Below are 19,102 nucleotides of genomic sequence, written 5' to 3' on the forward strand. Positions count from 1 at the left end.
TGTGCAGGCGCTGCAGCTCCCAGCCACTGAGCTGGGGTCTGTTAGGCAACTGTGCTCCCTCCTCTCTTCCCTTGGCTTTAGTGGTCTTTGTATCCCTTGATGAGAACAGCCTCTCTGGGGTCGAAATAGCTTCCCATGGAGCAACCCGGAGCTGGGCAGCCAGCATGGCAGAGGGCAGGTCATGGAGTTGCCAGATGAGACTTGGGGTAGAGGGAGAGAATAGTAAGATTTGAGGTGAACATTGGTGTATTGCTGTAGAGTTTTCAAAGTACTTTCATGTAAAGGGACATGTTTATACCCCACAAAACGGCCCTGTGGGGTACTGAGCATTGTTATCCTCACTCTGTAGATGCAGAAGAGGGCTCTGGGATCGCTGAGCGCCTCGCTCACAGTCACTGTCTGTCTGGTGCCCTCCTGCTCTGCCTCTGCTGTCTGTGAGGGTATGGGCAGGGTTGGGATCTGTCTCCGGGGCTGGGAACAGGAGACGGAAAAGCCGGACCCAGCTCCGGGGTTCCTGTTCCACCCAGAGGAGAGAGCGCAGGCCGCTTCTAGCCCTACCCAGAGCTCCAGTTCCTGAGTGTCTCTCTTGGTCCTCCTGTCCCTCCTGCTTCTAATGGCCTGACCCTGCTTCTCTGTCCTTACTTTGCAGAAGTGGAGCTGCCCCTGAAGAAGGATGGCTTCACCTCAGAAAGCACCACCCTGGAAGCCTTGCTCCGGGGTGAGGGTGTGGAGAAGAAGGTGGATGCCAGAGAAGAGGAAAGCATGCAGGAAATACAGGTATTTCTGCGCCCGCCGTGGGGGATGTGTCCCGAGCGTCCGCGCTGTGCTTCCGGGAGGCCCGCACCCGGCTCCTCCTCCCAGGCCATCACGTGCAGGGCTGATGGGGGACTCGCACTTGCCTTCCTACTGTGACTTGTCCTCCAGAACAAGCCCTCACTGCTCTCTTGGCGTCCCCATGTAGCCATTCAAAAACTATTTTTTCCAGCCTGCTGTGTCCCAGGGTCTGGGCTAGGGCCTGGGGACACGATGGTGAGCAAAACGGAGTCCTTACCCCCGCGGAGCGGGCGGGCCGTAGTTCGGGCTTGAAACCTCAGGGTCGTCTACACCGGCTTGACCCCAGTGAGCCCCTGCCTTTCTCACACCCCATCCTCACACCCCGTCCTCAGCTCTAGTTCACAGCACCGCCTTCTCCTCCTTCAAGGCCCTGTGGAGGAGTCACCCTCCAGGTGGGGCTGGTGGCTCCTGTCCCTGCTGGTTTCCCGCCCTCTGTTCCCAGCACTACCGAGGCTCTGGCTACTCAAGATCATAATGGTGCGCTCTGACCGGTTCTGATATATTCGTCTTGAATCTCTGTTGTCGAATACAATGGTTGGCATGGAGTATTGTAGTAATAGTAATTAATATAAATATTAAACAGTAGTATTAAAAATTAAATACAATTCAATTATTAAAATCAAATTACATTGATATTAAATGTATATTTTATTTTACTTTATATTTTATGTGATACCTATCATGTATTATATATTTATTAATTGCATATCTAACGTAATGTTTAGTATTTGCATATTCATTTATTGACGTGATAATTAAAGTAATAACAGGTACATTTCTGGTTTGCTTAATGAGTGCCACCAGTCAGTGAATTCCGTTGAGTCAGGGACCATGCGGTCGTGCTCACCTTTGTCCCCTTGGGGCCTTGCACGTGCACAGCAGAGCCGAGTCTCAATGAAGATGTAGGATGAAGCCGTGGATTGGCCTCCTCCTCTGCCATCCCTGTGTGCAGATGAGTGCTCAGGTCTCTCCATATCACAGCATGGCTTATATGGTTGCCTGTGCGCCTCAGAGCTACGGCCCTCGTGAAGGTCCTTAATCGCTGTAACCTCCATGTGCCTAATGCACCTTGGAGTCGTTGGCCACTCCCGCCTTAACATGGCACCCAGCATCTGGTTCATCAGGAATCCCGTCAGCTGTGCCTGCAATCCAGATCCAGAGCGCAGGCTCCTCTTAACCATGTCCCCCCGCCACTGCCCTGGTCCCGGCCACTGTCATCTGTCTGAACGGATGCACTGCAACTGCTTTCTAAATGGTGCCCCTGCTGATGGCTGAGAGGGAGCCCTTTAAACCTAAGTCAGATCCTGTGCCCCAAATCTGGCATAGGCGCCTGTTCCCCCAGAATAAAAGTCAAGGCCCTCTTGCCTCTCTGACTCGGTTTCTGGGCCTTTCCCTTGCTCATTCTGCTGCTGGCACACTGACCTCATTTTGCTCCTTCTAGAACACACTCTGTTGCCTCGGGGTTTTGCTCGGCCTGTTTCCTCTGCCTGCAGGGTCCTCACTCCAGACATCAGCTGGGCCCTCACCCTCACCTTCTTCAATTTGTGTCTCTTCCTCTCTATGCACTTGACCCTGACCCTGTGTGTACTACCGAATCCTGTGCCCTCCCCACCCTCCACATCTCCTGATTCCCTTACTCTGCTTTCCTTTGCTTTTTCTTTTTTCCCATAGCTTTGATCACTATCTACCATACTTTGTACTCTGCTGATTTATTATGTTATTGGGTATTTTCTGTTTTCTTCCAATGGAATGTAAACTCAAGGGTGGGATGCTTTATTTTGTTCACTAATATATCTGAAGCATGCAAACAGTGCCTAGCACATAGTAGGTGCACAGTAAGCATCTGTTGAAGGGATGTACGAGTGAACAGATTCCTGGGGGTCGCCCTGTAGGGCAGTCCGTCCCTTCTTCGACATGTCTCGCTTTGCTAGCTGATCTTTCATCCTGAAAGAAAGTTCTGCTTGTGCCGATCCCTTCTTTAAAAAACTTAGCTGAAACGCTTGTATCCTACCAGGTAAATCCAAAATGATGAGTGTGATCTTCTTGGGCCTCCTCACTCTTTCTCCTAACCTAGTTTTCGGGCTTATTTTCTCCTACATCTGTGCCACCCCCCCCCCGCCCCATTCTTCAGTCTTCTCTCCTCTGTGCCTGTGGTCGTGCCGTGTCCTTTACCTGGGGAATCTTTTCTTCTACTCTATGTGCACAAATTCCACCCATCAGTCAGGCTCAGCCCCAGTGCCACCTTCCCCAGAAAGCCTTTCTTGATGGTCCCACAGCCAGAGGGATTCTTCTTGTCACTGGCATTTAGGGTGCCTCGTCCTTTCTTCTTTGGTTTTTTCCTTATTCATGTTCCCCCCCAACTTTCCACCAGTTTTTGGACTTTTCAGGTCTTTGAAGTTAAGGTGTGTCCCATCTGTATTGTGTAGTTAGTGTAATTTCACTGAATCAGTGGATGGGACAGAACCATTGCCCCGAAGCTCTGACTCTCTAGTGACAGCTTACTCTTTTAAGCTGGTGGTGGGTTCAAGTTCCTCTCAGGCAGTGTTGGGCTAGTATATAAGCCGTCACTATGAAATCATCACCATCACCATCATCCCCGACATAAACAGAACGTCTACTACGTTCAGAGCATGGGTCTACCATCTTCCGTGCTAGAAGCTGAAACCAGGACCATAAGCCAAATGAGTTTACGTGTCCTTATCGGCTTTGGTTATTAAAATAAAGTACACATGTAGTAAATGGATTATATTTGTTCATTTTTTCATTCATTCATTGAACCAAAGTTTACTGAGTGTCTCCTCTGAGCAGGCACTATGCTAGGTTCTGGGGAGACAGAGAAACCAATAGCGAGCAGTCCCACCTGTTCATATTTATATTCTAGTAATGACATACAGACAGAAAACAAGTACACAAAGGAAATAATTGCATTTCAGGATAAATGACCATGAAAAGAACAGAGTATGAAGATTAAGGAAAGAGGAGGGACAGATTCTAGGTAGTGTCCTAAGGGAGATAAAGGGATTTAACCTCAGTCCTCAGAAATGAGAAAGAGCAAGTGAAGTGAGGGTGTGGGGAGGAACTTTCTGAGCGGAGGAACAGTGTGCCTGAAGGCCTTGAGATAGGTCTGAGCGTATAGTTTTGAAAGAACAGACAGAAGATGCAGAACTCATACAACTCAAAAACAAAAAACCAAACAAGTCGATTACAAAATGGGCAGAGGACCCGAACAGACATTTTTCCAAAGAAGACATGCAGATGGCTAACAGGCACATGAAAAGATGCTCAACATCACTCATCATCAAGGAGATACAAATCAGACCACAGTGAGATCACCCCACACCTGTCAGGATGGCTATTATCAAAAGACAAAAAAAATAACAAGTGTTGGTGAGCATGTGGAGGAAAGGAAACCCTTGTGCACTGGTGGTGGGAATGTAAATTGGTGCAGCAACTATGGAAAATGTATGGAGGTTCCTCAAAATATTAAAAATAAAACCATCCTATGACCTACAAATCCACTTCCAGGTATCTCTCTGAAGAAAATGAAAACACTAGTTCAAAAAGATATATGCACCCTTATGTTCACTGCAGCATTATTTATAATACCTAAGACATGGAAACAATCTAAATGTCCATTGATGGATGGATGGATAAAGAAAATGTGGTACATATATGCAATGGAATACTACTTAGCCATTCAGAAGAATGAAGTCTTTCCATTTGCAACAGCATGGATGGCCCTTGAGGACATTATGTTAACTGAAATAAATCAAAGAAAGACAAAAACCATATGATTTCCCTTATATATAGAATCTAAAAAACAAAACAAAACCCAGAATTATGGATATAGAGAACAGATTGGTGGTTGCCAAAGAGGAGGGGGGTTGGGAGGGTATGAAGTAGGTGAAGGGGATTAAGAAGTACAAACTTCCGGTTATAAAATAAGTCACAGGGATGTAATGCACAGCATGTGGAATGTAGTCAATAACATTATATTAATTTTGTAGGGTGACAGATGGTACCCAGACTCACTGTGGTGATCATTTTGCAGTGCCTACAAATGTCAAATCACTGTGTTATTCACCTGAAACTAATGTAATATTGCATGTCAATTATACCTCAATAAATAAAAAGAAAAAGAAAAAAAGGAAAAAAAAGAAAGAAGGCTGGTGTGGCTAGAGCAGAGTGCTAGGGAGAGATGGGCCTAGGATGGAGCGGGAGGGTTGGGCCACGTCCAACCACTCCAGCCTCTCAGCACACGGAAGAGGCACTTGATTTCATGGAAATGAAGAAGGAAGCCATTTTAACAAGGGCAGTGAATTCATGTTTCCTCAAGATCCCTCTGTCTGCTGCCTGCAAAAGAGACTGGATGCAGGGCCGACGGAAGACGGAGGGAAATCAGTTAGGAGGTTTTTGCAGCGTTCCAGGCTAGAGATAATGGAGTCTTTTAAAGGCATTCCTTCTTCTTTTTTAAACACAACCACAAACAATTGTTATCGTCACTGTAAAGACTGTTTAGAGTAACAGGGAGAAAAGTTATTTTAAAATGTGTTTATTTTCCAGATAATGTCCTTGGACAGGGAATGCAAGTATGTTAGTGGGGGATCAGCTGCATCTTAGTTGGACCCCCGCCCTTGACTCCTCTGCACAGGGCGCCCCCTCTGCTTCCTGAGCCCTGTAGGCACGCTTTGTTTGTTAGGGACTCCTGGCTCCTCCCTGGTTATGTAGAGAGGCTTCTGGGTATCAGGGCCACGTTGTCGCAGGAAATGCAAACACACTGGGGTGGCTGCTGTCACATTGGAGGCCAGGGGCACAGACTAGGGGTTCTCAAGACGCAGGGAGACCAGTGGGAAAGGGAGGGAGAAGTCCCTTTACTTCTGAACCTTGAGGCCATGCGGTGGGCACTGCTGGAGACTAGCTCAGTCACCTTCACCAGGTTTTCACTTCCCACCCGGGGTCTGTATTGCAGGTCACAAATACCTGCATGATAAAAAATGAGAGTGGAGTCAGGTTGTACGACAGGCCAGAGGCCGTGACCTTTAAATTCGAGGCCCTGGAACTCACCATGATTAAATGACTTCAAGACCCAGAAGTGGGCAAGACAGCTGTTTGAACGGCAACAACAGTCATAACAACACCACCTCATATTTATACAGCATCTTTTCACTGAACTCTGCAGAGTGTTTGACTTGTCATCATCTTGCCTGACTTTCACTTGTGTTCCCACCTATGGTTCAGGAAGCCAAGGTGCAGAGAGCCTAGGAGGCTCAATGGGGAGGTGGGCCAACGTTTCCTGGCTATGGGCCAGAGGGCGTGTCTAGCAGACAGCACCACTTCTCTGTTAGATGGCTGTGGTCCGCCCAGAAACCCCCGCGTGCTGTCAGCTGATGGCTTCCCAAGTAAGCCAAGTAGAGAAGCCGGAGGAGAATTTGTAAGACCTGTTTTGGGTTCCGTGTGAGGATTTGTAATCAGCAATGTCCTGACTCCTGTGATTGGGAAAGAACTCTGACAAGAAGGCAGTGGGAGAAGGTCCCTGGAAACTCACTCCTGGGCTTCCTGCTTGGAGGACAGGCCAGGGGCATTGTCTGGGAGGCCACTTGAACAGTGATGATGATACCACATGTCGGTACAGAGTGTGCTGCTTCTAAGCCTTTTCATAGCTTGTGTCATTGTCACGCCATCACAAGCATGGGTGGATGCAAATGTGCGCTGTTATCCAGTATAACGTGGTGCCTGCCCTCCTTTCTAGCCTCTTCTTATGCCAATCTCTCCCTGAGTCACTGAGCTCTAGTCACCCTGGCCTCTTCCTGCAACGTGGACAAGCCATGTCCTTTCACTGCCTGTTCTTGCTCATGCTGTTCCCTCTGCCTAGAACACTCTTCCTCCCTCCCTGCCCTTGGTCCCCATTCCTAAGGCTAGACTTTGCTCATCCTTTACATCTCAACTCACTTGGGTTACTTCGTCAGGTAAGCCTTTCCTGACCCTCAGATTAGGTAAAATTCCCTCTAATAGCCTCTCGTAGCAGCTTGCACTTGCCTGTCACTGTGTTTATGGCAGTTGTAACTATATGGTTGTGGATGTTACTTGAATCTGTCCTCCCTTCATTATACTGTAGAGTCCTTTTAGGGCAAGGACTGTAGTCATTCTGTGGCTTGTCTAGCACAGTGCCTGCCATATAGTCAGCACTAAACAAATGTTTGTTGATTGAATGAATAAATGAATTCCTATTTTATAATTGGGGAAACTGAGGCATGAAGAGATGATGACTCACCCAAGGTTGCACAGTGAGTCCATAAAGGGCTCCTGACATGGAGTCTGGTGAATTCCATGCCCCCCTTCTGCTTATCCCACTTTCAGTCTGGGGAGCTGGGTCCTCTGCCACAATCTTTTATTTTGCCCTTAAACCTAGAGGTACACACCTTACCTACCCTCCCCTCCCTGCAAAGGGAGTGAAGTGTTCAGGTCCCTACAGGAAGGGTCTACTATCTTCTTCTACTTCTATCTTCAGACACATGGGTGAGAAATGACCAGGAAACTCTGAGCTGATGAACCTGACTTGGCTTTGGCCATGGATTCACTGTATGACCTTGGGCGATTACAATTGTTTTTAGCCTCAGTTTATTCACCTGTAAAATGGAAACTGGATTCTCTGCTGCTGTGTGAATCACAGATCTGTTGGAGAGAGATAATTAAATTCATGATCTTTAAGCTTCATTACAAGTAATGTGCTGTAATAAAAATCCATTTTTCTTAAAAAAAAAAACAACAATGGATGATTAAGAACCAACACATTAATGTCAAATTCTGGTCAGATGAACAGGAAGTTACTTGTTTTCATTAAACAGGGCAGGGTTCCAGAATGGCAGAGAAAAGAAGAACACATTTTCATATTTAGGAACAGAAGGAAAATTACGTTAAAAATGTAGGTTTTGAAAAACATCTTGGGTCCACGTAGAAAAGCACCCCTACCAGAGTATTCTCTTCTTAGAAAATGTTTTTTTGGGTAAAAAGAGTTGAAAAAAGTCAGTGTTCTGGGAGGATCAGGCTGGACGGGACCCAGGGGTTTGAGAGGCTTGTTACCGCCAAGAGCTTGGACTCTGGGCAGCCTTTTGGAGGCTCTGCTTCCCCAGCAATGGTCTTCACTTTGTTAAAACACAACAACAAAACAGACCTCCCACCCCTCCCTCAAATTACCTTCTGACGGCTTCTTCCTTTGCATTTTATTTCTCAACCCCTCTGTTTATTTTCTTGTCATTTCAGAGGGTTTTGGAAAATGATGAAAATGTAGAAGAAGGAAATGAAGAAGAAGATTTAGAAGAAGATATCCCCAAGCGCAAGAATAGGACCAGAGGACGGGTAAGCCGGGGATGCCATGAGGGAGGGAAGAGTTAAAGGAGGCTGAGGCTGGGAGAACAATTGGGCCCCAGACCCCAAGTCCCACCGCATGACTTCTCATATCCATGGTCTCCCTTGAAGAATACTCAGAAAGGAAGAACTCCAGAAGAGCTCTGGTCCCAGGCGATAGCCTGTAAGAGTTTAGAGCTGGCCAGAGGGAGAAGAAGAGGGAAAGGGTGCCCTGAGGGGACAGTGAGGGTCCTGGGAGGGTTGCGGTGGGGGTCCAGGGAGGGTGGGGGAGGAGGAGAATGTGACTGTTGTACCCATTACTTGGTCTTGAAAGAAGGCTGCATTTTCCTGTCCCTGGGGCTGCCCCAGAAAGACCTGCTTTGGGGTGTGCTTCACTAGGCAGAGAGTAGGATCACTCTGGGAGAGTGTGGGGGCCACAGCTAATGGTTTCCAAGTGGGTAGGGCATGGGCTTTTGGTGTGGGCTCCGGATGTGGCAAGAGGAGGCCAGAAGCCTGGGGTGTGGCCAAGGGGAAATCCATGGTGGAAGTTATACAACTTATGGGAGCAGGCCTTGAGGGGAGGGACCCAAGCCTGAGCAGTGCTCTGAGGCATGCGGGTTGCTCCTCCAGAGTCCTCATGTCCAAGCCCAAGGGGCTTTTGGTGGCCACCCTCAGGGGTCTGCAAGGGCATCTGACAATAATGAGGTGGAGAGGGACCTCCAGGGGTACGCTCGCTTGGCGTCTAGAGAATTAGGATTGGGCCTTCTGGCTCCTTCAGGCTCTAGGCAGGACCTTTACCCCTCTTCTCCATGGGTGCCTTGCAGGTTTGGGTCCAGGGCTAATTGTGACCCGCCTCTCCATTCCTGTGCTGCTTGTACTTAAGTATCCATCAGAATCACCAGGAGAGCTTGTCGAAATGCAGATTCCCAGGACCCACTCCCAGAAGTTCTGATTTAGGAGGTCTAGGGTAGGGTCCAGAAAGCTGTATTATAAGCAAATAACCAGGTGACTGGTGTAAGTGGTGCAGTGCTGCCCACATTGAGCTCGGATGCTCTGACTTGTTGGCAGGGGCTGGCATTTCTCAGGCTGGGCAGGGCAGCCCTCTGACGCTTCATGCCTCTTATAGTGGCCAGCCAGCTTCAGCGACGAGCTTGTCTTATTTGTTCTTTACTCCCACTTTTTGTTGGTTTGTATATTCAGTTCTTGGGAGAATATCTGAAGGGAAGTCCTAGACATTTTATCATTTAACCTGCACATACCTCAATCTCTAACAAATAGCATTATTACAACCAATAAAAACAACAGCTCTTCTAATATCTACTCTCCAGTCCCTGATGATTTCCCTGGATTTTCTCAAAAATGCCTTTTTACAGTTGGCTTGTTTGAAACTTAAGCCTCTTTTATTCTAGGGCATACCTCTTCCCTGCTCTACTCCACCATGCACACACATGTTTTTTTCTCCATGCTATTTATCTGTTGAAGAACTTGGGTGGTTTGTCTTGCAGAATTCCCAACATTCTAGATTTGGTGGATGGGTGGTATTTAATGTATCCTCTTTATTTTCTGGAAACTGGTGGTTTGATTAGAGACTTGATTAGACTCAGGCTATTTGTTCATATGTGTAAATATTTTTGGGGGGAGGCAAGGACCTTTTTTGTGCCTCTTACTGCATCACATCAGGAGGTACATGTTGTCCAGCTGTTCTGCTCTCGGGGTGGGGTGGGGGCAATGGGTCAGTGGATTCAGGTGTTGTTAGCCTGATCTCTCCTTAAAAGGTTCCCCATCAAGTTTTCATCTAGCTGTTTCAGCAGCCGTCGATAATGCCTAGACTCATGACTTCATTGGGGCCCACAAAATAATGAATATCTAATTCCATCATTGCAGGAGGTTTTAGAATTTCTGGGCCTTTTGTGAACTCAAGAGCAGTGTGCCTCCAGGCCTGCTTCCATCCCGTCCCTCAGCGCAAACCAAAGTTACTCAGGTAGATTTCAGAGAATGGTCCTCTTTACATCTTCTCCACTCCCAACCTAAATCTAGATGATTGAACTCGGCAGTGCATGGATGTGAGCTAGGTGTCTCCTCTGTAAGAACACAGCAGTGGTACTCACTGTGTACTGACTGGACACCAGGCCACGTGCTGGGGCTCTTTACAACAAGAGCTACACGTCAAGGGTGACGACTATGTACTTTGTCCTGCATTCTCGATTTCTGCCCTGTTCTTTGGCAGCCACTAGCCACATGTGGTGAACCAAGCACTAAAAATTTTGCCAGGTCAAATTATAATGTGCTGTAAAGGTAAAATACACACCAGATTTCAAAGACTTAGTATGAAAAGAATGCAAAGCATCTCATTAATGTTTTTTATATTGATTATGTACTGAAATGATAATAGTTTGAATACATTGGGTTGAATAAACTATATTATTAACATTCATTGTACCTGTTTCTCTTTTTATCTTTTTGAAAAATGTGGTTACTAGAAAATTTAAAATGATGTGTGTGGCTCGCGTTATGTTTCTGTGGCCAGCACTTCTTGTTTCATTCCCATACATTGGTATTATTACTCCCAGAGAGATTACGTAACTTGCTCAAGGTCATCTAACCTAGTAAAGAAGTCAGGATTCGAATGCAGGTCTGTGCTTTTGTCATGGAGTCATGCCTGGCCCAGTGCCCATCATGGGCTAAAGACCAGCTTGTTGAATGAATGACTGTGTTGGGAAATAAAGAAAAGCTATATTTCAACTTTGTGGGAGTTGAGAGAAGGCCTGAACGCAGTGAGGGAGCTGGATGGAGCTTACACTAGCTCAGGGCCTACCTGATGCTGGCCAAGGGCCAGCTGAATGGCTCTAAGTTGGGTAGTGACACTGTGGACATGTCATCCATGGTGGGAGCCATGGGATGATCTAGAAGGGCGTGAGTGGGCCTGCCTGTGCTGGAATACAGGCATGAAGCTGCTTTACCCACAGCCTCAATTAAGCTACCCTTTTAAGTGGTGTGTTCAGGCTGCTTCTGGTTCCTGGAGAGCATTTCTGTTGTCAGGACTGACAGGAAGCACCTCAATGTGTGGTCCCTGGACCGCAGCCTCAGGATCACCCGGGAGCTTGTCAGACACACAGGGCCCTGGACTCCACCCTAGATGGACCAAATTACCAAATTAGAGTCTGCACTTTGACAAGACCCCCAGGTGCTTTGTGCACTCATTGAAGAAGCCAGGGGTAAGGCAGTAATTCTAAGAACAGCCTCTGCCCTGTTTGAACCATGAGTTCAAATCCCAGTTCCACTATTTACTAGACTTTGGGGGAATTATGTAACTGCATCATCTTGATCAAATTATAGCAATATTCTGGGCCTCAGTTTTTCATCATGAAAATGGGAGTAATAATACCCAGCCAATTCTGAGTGTTTAGTAAAGGCTAAACATCGTTCAGGGGTTGCAAAGGGAACAGCTCTTGGAGTTTTGACAGTGGCCATACCCTGAGGGGTGAGGGCAATTCAGACCCAACAATTAATAATTGTGTCTATGCTAACTTTAGCCCAAGGAATCCAAGCTCTTTAAAATTCATGAAATTCCTGGAAGTCATCCATGTGAGCATTATCAATCAGTCAATCAATCAGGAATTATTTATTGATGCACTCTGGTGCAGTCCAGTGCTTCTCAAAGTGTAATGTGCATGTGAAGCACATGGTGATTTTGTTAAAGTGCAAATTCTAATGCAGTGGGTCTGGGGGTTGGGGGGAGGACTGAGAGTTTGTCTGGTTAACAAGCTCCCAGGTGATTCCAGCACTGCTGGTCTGAGGGCCACATTCTAAATAGCAAGGATAGGGAGCTATGGCTCTCAGGGGTTTTCTTTTTGGTCTCAGGAATTCTTTACTTAAAAATTACTGAGAGAGGCCCCCCAAAAAAGCTATTGTTCTGGTGGGTTATAACTAGTGACACTTACCATATTAGAAATTAAAGCAGAAAAAAATGTTAATCTTCAGAATACACCAGCACACAGAGTGATGACATCATCATGTCAGGTAGCCTCTGGAAAACTCCACCGTGTACTTGTGAGAGAATGAAAGTGTAAAGTTTCGAGTAACATTCTATTACTATTTAGTACTGTGATGCAGACCCCCTGAAAGGGTCACAAGGATCCCTGGGGATCCCTGGGCCATTACTTGAGAACAACTCTTATACAGGAACTAGCTCTCTGAGCCTGTCTGAGTCAAGAGTCTTTTAATTGCAAAAAACTCAACACTTCAGCAAAAATGGGGAGTATCTGAAAAGCTGCTGGGTCATTGCCCCAATTCGGTACAATCTTTGAAGTTTCAACCCTCAGGAAGGGCAAGAAAACGGCAGGCAGGGACTTAGGATTGGGATAGAATAAGGAACCTTGGTGGCTCGTGGCCTCTACTTCTTCCTTCTTTATTTTTCTATCAGAAGACTGTATTGCCTGCTTCTCTATGCCCTTGGCTCCATAGTTCCTGTATTGATGGGTTCCCAGCTCATATGCCCGTACTCACTGGAGTCATTGCCCCAAGTCCAAGTGCTTTGGAGGCAGAATCTGATTGGCCCAGCCTAGGTCATGTGACCACTTTTGAGCCAGCCAATCAACTGTGGCCAGTGGGGCCAGGCTACGTGGTATATAATCAAGGGTGTCTTGACTTACCAGTGTCTGAATAGGTGAGGTGGGGTGGGGTGGGAGGAGTGGAGTGGGGTGGACAATTCTCAGAGAGGGAGGACTGGTTTCTTTTGGACAGTCAGCTTCAAAGTTTTACAGAATAGAGTCTGGAAACTTAGGTCCTGCTCCTTCTACTGACTCTGTGACTGTGGATAAGTCAGAAACCTCCTTAGAGCCTGTCTCATCAAGGGCCAAATGGGAATACTATTACTTTCTGTAACTCGCGGTGTATGGTAGGGATGAGCTGAACTAATACATGTGAGAGCTTGGGATGCTATGTGCCCAACATAGATCTAAGTGTTGGGCGTTCATAATAAAGTATGAAATGCCATCTTTGCTCTTAAGGACCTTGGGATTAAATTGAGGAGAAAATGCGAATGGCCATGATACAATTAGAAAACAGCAGGCTTCTGCCTGTGCGCTAACTGAATGCAATAAAAGTTCAGAGGAGAGAGAAGAGATCAGCTTGGGCAAGAAGGGGAAGTAATTTATCGAGCACTTCCTGTGGATGTGGCGCTGTCCCCTGTGGTTTCACACACTCTGAGCGCGAACCCTCTCAGCAACTCTGCACTAAAGGTGTTGCTGTGCCCATTTTACAGTTGAGAAAATGAAAACTTAAGAGAAGTAACTTGTCTACAGACACGTGGCTGGTGTTTAAACCTATGCCTGTCTGAATTTAAAGCTGTGCTCTTTTTACTCCTCAATATGGCAAGGGGAAAGCTCTTGGAGGAGTGGGATTTTAGTGGGGGGGTTAAAGCATGCACCAGCGTGGGTGGCAGAGGAGAGGCTGGTCCATGACAGGGATCATAGCATGAGCATGAGGGGAACCTGATGGGACAGGCACTAGGTTGCTGTTGGATGTGTCAGTGGGTTTTAGATGGCAATAAATGAATGAGTGAACGACCATGGGCTCTGTCCTTCACTCCCTTGGTCTAACTGATCTGGGAGTCATGCAGGGTGGATTGGGAAGGGCAGTGCAGAGGTAGAACCCCAGCTGGTGGGTTCTTCAAGCAACTCAGGGTCAATGGATTAAAATGTGGAACAGAAGGAAAATGCAAAGCCTCAGATGGGCTTTGAAGGAAGAATCAACAGCGCTTGGCTGTAAAGAATGAAGGAGAAGAACCAAAGATGACGGACTCGCTGACCGACCGATGGACCAATTGATTCAGCCAAGGTTTACTAAGTGTGTCTTAAGGGGCAGGCCCCGTACCAGGTTCTGAATATAGTGTGGCTCAAGTAGACGTTTTCCACCCCTTGTTGGGGAGACAGAAGATCAACAAGTACACCAATAACATGTATGATATAATGTCAGACCATGCTAAGTGCTGGGACCAAACACAAAGCCGGGCAAGGGAAAGAGAACGATGGAGAGGGTATGAGTGGATCTAGGTTGGTCAGGGAGGGCTTCTCTGAGGAGGTGATGTCTGAGCAAACTAGTGGGATTCTGAGTTTCCAAGTTTGAGCGATTCCCGGAGACTAGAGTGCCACTGCTGCAGGAAGAGTCCCTTGCGTGTGCCCATTTTGCAGTTGAGGAAACCAAGGTGCAGGGACAGTGTGGAAGTGACTGGGCTGGTCAGCCCTGCAGAGTGCAATCCAACCCTGGCTCTCAGCTGGGCCCTCCCCCTCCCGCTGGCGGCTCCCCCAGGACTGCGTGCTTCCAGGGCTTCTCCTCTTATCCCAGGCGGTATTTTTAGTCTCTCAGTGCCCCTTCCCCGCGTCTGCTGTTGGCTCGTCATTCTGCTTGACTTGCTTTCACCTGCTGCAGGCGGCTGTGACACGGCTGCGGGCTGCACACGTCAAGCTGTCCCTGGCTTCACCACGGGGGCGTGAGGGGGGGGAGGGCAGCTGAGGGTGACCACCCTCCCCGTCTGTCCTCGTAGTCGTCGTGGGCAGGCGGGGAGGCCTGTTAGTGCCCGCGGGGGGGGACCGCAGCGTCTCACGGCTCCCCCTTCGGGTCAACTCGGAGCAACGAGGGCGGGGGCGGGGCCGGGGGCGGGGCTGCTGGCTGTGGCGGGCTCGGCTGGGGGGTGGGGAGGCAGAGAGGCGAAGCGGTGGGAGGGAGGTGGAATTTTGTAAATTGTTTTGGAGAGACAAGTTGAGGAGGTGGTGGAGGTGGTAGCTTGGCAGGTGGTGTTGATTGTGAAGAGTGCGTGTTTGGTGAGAGCGTGTGAACATCGCGGGCCTGGTGTACAGGCCTTTCCGCTGTGAAATCCCCAGTGAGTGCGTGTGCGTGCGTGTGCGTGCGTGTGCGTGCGCGCACGCGCGCGCGCGCGCGCGTGTGTGTGTGTCAGCATCACAGGCCTTTTGGCCCTGAAGTCTCCAGGGCCACTTGTCCAGGCCCAGCCCCTGGACAAGTGGCCCTTGCTTTCACCTGTAGCAGGTGAAAGCAAGTGAAAGAACTAAAAAGCAGGGGGCGCCTGGGTGGCTCAGTTGGTTAAGCGACTGCCTTCGGCTCAGGTCATGGTCCTGGAGTCCTGGGATCGAGTCCCGCATCGGGCTCCCTGCTCAGCGAGGAGCCTGCTTCTCCCTCTGGCTCTCTCTCTCTCTCATTCTCGCTCTCTCAAATAAATAAATAAATCTTTAAAAAAAAAAAAAAAAGAACTAAAAAGCAGGTGAAAGAACTAAAACATGGCGGCCGCACCCCAGGCGGCCGCCATGCTTTAGTTCTCACCTCTGTGACTCCTTCTCTGTCCCCAGAGACCTCAGCAGGCCCTTTCCCTGGTTGGGATTTTACTGCTACTCATTACCAGAGAATGACCTGGAGGAGGCCAGGTGCTACACACGTGACCATGTGGGACTTACAAAGGTTTAAAAATAAACCTTGCCCCCTTCTTGTAGCCACTGTCCTGGGCCTGCAGAGCTGCCAGCACCCTCTCTGACTGTCCTCCTCTATCCTGGGAGGTGGAACTCCTCCCACCCCCACCCCAGGTTATGCTGGCTCTTTCTGGAGATGCACGCAGAGTGGTGGGATCAAGAGTCAGGCCCCCCGAGACTGTGAGGTGTCAAGGCCTTTGTCACTGGCGGGAGGCCTCAGCTGAAGCTCACCCCAGGAGGAGCAGGGGAGAGGGGTGGGGGGTGCTCCCGGCCGTGCCCGGGCTCGTGCCCTAGACCGGATGCCAGGCCTGGCTGGCCCTTGAGAGACTTGAAGGGGACAGTGTGAGCCTGGGGCGAGAGCCCGGGGTGATGGTTGCTCCAGTCTGCCATCATCCGGTCAGCTGAGGGGAGCAGGGTGAGCTTCTCCATGTGGGGTCAGTGAAGCTAGGTGGCTAAGCAGCTGCAGGAGGAGGTCCGTGTGATAACCATAGAGTACAGGGATTGGGTAGATGTAGGCTTTGCAGTCAGACTGTTGTGAGTTTACATCCTGGCTCTGCACTTAGTAGTGGAGTGACCCTGGGCAAGACTGCTGTTGCCTCAGTCTCCTGATCTGTAAAATGGAAATAACAGTAATACCTCTCTTGGAGTTGTGAACATTTAATGAGATGATGTGGGTGAGTAGCTGAGTGCTCTGGAGCAAGTTACCTGACCTCTCTGGGCCTCAGTTTCCAGGCCTTTAAAATGGGGTTGGTTATTGGTTCAAAGGCTGTGAGGAAGGCCCGATGAAGAGATGTAGGTGAAGTGCTCGGGGCCTCACAGAGTACGATCAGGAGCCGCAGCGGCCCTCACCATAACAAGCATCCTGCTTCCTTGTCTCCCCAGGCCCGTGGCTCGGCAGGTGGCAGGAGGAGGCACGACGCTGCCTCTCAGGAAGACCATGACAAACCTTACGTCTGTGACAGTAAGTACGGCAGGTGCCGCCTTCCTGCCCCTGCCTCTGCCCCCAGCACTCCCTTCCCTGTGCTTCCCTGGCTGTCGCGCCCCCAGCCCCAGGCTCACTGGCTCCTCCTCTTGGGCCTGCGCCCCAACTCGCATGCCTGCCGCCTCAGCGAAGGCACCATCTCCTGTTGCTGCCACCGCCGCCCCTCGCCCACCCAGGTGTTTGTGCATGGCCGGGGGGGGGGGGCAGCCAGGGAGGCCTTCTGCCTTTGGTGCCAGCCTCCTGTCTCCGGCAGCTCCTCCTCGGTGGCTTTCTCCTGGCTCTCTCTCTCTCTCTCTCTCTCTGTCTCCTGAAGATTCATCCTCTATTTCTTTCTCTGTTTCAGAGAGTTACAAACAAAAGCATAACTCAAAATCCTCCGACAAAGGTACTTGGCTCCTCTGGCTTTTCATGCTTCCCTTTCATTTCCCTCTCTCTCTCCTGTCCTAGGTAGGGCAAGTTAGGAATCTTTCTCTGACTTAGCTTAATAAATGGCCCTCGATCCATCTCCAGCCTTTCTTGCTTGCTTCAGAGGCATCTCTTGGACAAGGACTGCCTGGCTCCTGGGTCTAGGTGGTGCGGACAGAGCTGGGGAGGGAGGAGCTGGAGAGTGGGGCAGGGAGCAGGGCCAGTGGGTGTAGCTCCAGAACCTTCAGCTTTCGGAGGGATTGCTATCAGCTCAGACGCTGTTGTCTTTCTCACCTACCAGAGCATTGGGTGGTGGGTTGAAAATCCTTGCCCTAATTATCTCTCACTGTATGGGGCGCCATCTGCTCATTCCACAGCAGGGACCGCCCTAGAAACCACACTCCCTGACCATCTTCCCCTCGTGTCTTCTCCCCTCCGAGGATGCAGAGCTGGGCCACGTGAGAAGGGCAGCGAGGGGGCTCAGGCAGGGCCCTGGCACTGAGGTTCCTTCTGCCGGCATCTGGCAATGTGTGCGGTCTCTGTGGAAGCAGAGGGCGAGTGGGGGAGATGGGGCTCAGGGAGCACATCGGGGGTGGTGCCCTTTTCCTCCCTCTTCACTGGCCTCTTTTGATTTCAAAAAGTTATTCTGTGCCCGGTGGGGTGACAGCTGGTTGGAGAACATTTTGCTAGAAGAACTCAAACTCCATGACCCCCATTTGGCTGCTTAATACACCGTGCAGATGGCATTCCTGAGACAACTCTTGCAGGTAACATCTCCATCCTACAGCGGTTCTGTTCCAGGATGAGGAGGGAGCAGGGCATGGGGTCTGGTGTCTCTTGGTGATGTCAGGAGGTGCCTGCTTTGGCCTGGGTCTTGCCCTCCCGGAAGGGCCTCTGTTTTGTTCGGTTGCACAGAAGCCCTAGCTGTGTGAGCCCTCTGGGGACTGGTTCTGGGCTGGGAAGGGTCCTTCTGACCTCCTCGGAGCAGGCTTTCCAGCTGTGTATGGCTGGAGAAGCCCAGCCCTCAAGAAAGCCAACAGCTGCTTTGGGGCCGGGGCATTGCCATTCGATTCCTCTTTTAAAAAGCTTTATTTTTGTGATGTGATTTTCTGCTCCCATAGCTAGTGGGATTACTTTTTGCTCCATCTCTTCAATTTTCATGGGATTTGCAGCCAATAATCCCATATATTCCCAGACATAACCCCACGTGCCCTTCTTCACCCACCTCTCAGTTCCTCTCTTCACTCCTTTGTCTGCTGTCTGCCTCCTCACCTGTCACCTCCACGGAGCACCCTCTGTGGGTGTCCCTCTCTTGCCTGGCTCCCCTCTTGCTGCGCCAAGTGCTTGTATCACGCCCTCCCCCGCAGTTCCTGTGGCTGTGATTAGGGGCTCTTAGGACCATTGGCTCTTTTCCTGTCTCTGTCCCCACGGTCTCTTCCTCCTTCTGTTTACCCTGTGATGCTCGGGAGGCTTACACGAAGGCCTGATGTTGGCTTTCTGGAAGTCTCAGCAGCTGATTCCTTGGCTCTGCCCACACAGCCGCTGCCTCTGTTCTCCTCCCTCAGGGGACCAGGGTCCACCGTAGATTGCCCTTGTCTCTTCTGGCTCTTGTAGGAAATTGTGTGGCAGCTTGGTGATTAATAGACTTTATTTTTATCTGGTGCCCTTCAGACATGTGATCCTTTGGGATAGGGATGACCTTTGGAGAGGTCATGAGGCCCACCCTCCACCCCCGAACTGAGCAAGGAATGCTTTTAATAATCTCTAATGCATCCTAAGTAGAGAGGTGTCTGGTCACCTCCTTGAGTGTCCCCAGGGATGGTGTTACCATAAGCTACCCTTTCTTCCATGATTCCAACTGTGCTCTGAAGGATTGTTTTTCCTTAATAGGAGCTACGTTTTTTTTTTCTCCTATAGGCCTCCTTATCTTTTGCGCATCTTTTCCCAACAAATGGGCACACTGAGCATTTTGTCTATTTTGGAGATGCTTTTCACGTCCCCTTGTATTCTTGGTTTATCTAGGGCCACATCCCATATCCTCTGTGATGGCCTGCTCTAA

General features: G+C 49.4%; 1 protein-coding gene across 3 annotated transcripts in view; it reads left to right on the top strand.

Annotated features, from left to right (window-relative positions):
* The window catches only part of DPF3 (double PHD fingers 3), a 129,068-nt gene that overhangs the window by 17,513 nt on the left and 92,453 nt on the right, over positions 1 to 19,102 (top strand). For all 3 annotated transcript variants that reach the window (XR_014148371.1, XM_081830269.1, XM_081830270.1), the window contains exons 2-4: positions 650 to 777; positions 8,095 to 8,190; positions 16,539 to 16,617. Coding sequence is in view for 2 of the 3 variants with exons in the window: in XM_081830269.1 (XP_081686395.1) it covers positions 650 to 777; positions 8,095 to 8,190; positions 16,539 to 16,617 (303 nt within the window). In the remaining variant the exon portion in view is untranslated. The remainder of the gene's footprint in view (positions 1 to 649; positions 778 to 8,094; positions 8,191 to 16,538; positions 16,618 to 19,102) is intronic.

The sequence above is a fragment of the Leptonychotes weddellii genome, chromosome 9, assembly GCF_054177405.1.
Source record: "Leptonychotes weddellii isolate Sample4059 chromosome 9, ASM5417740v2, whole genome shotgun sequence".
NCBI classification, from domain to species: Eukaryota; Metazoa; Chordata; class Mammalia; order Carnivora; family Phocidae; genus Leptonychotes; species Leptonychotes weddellii.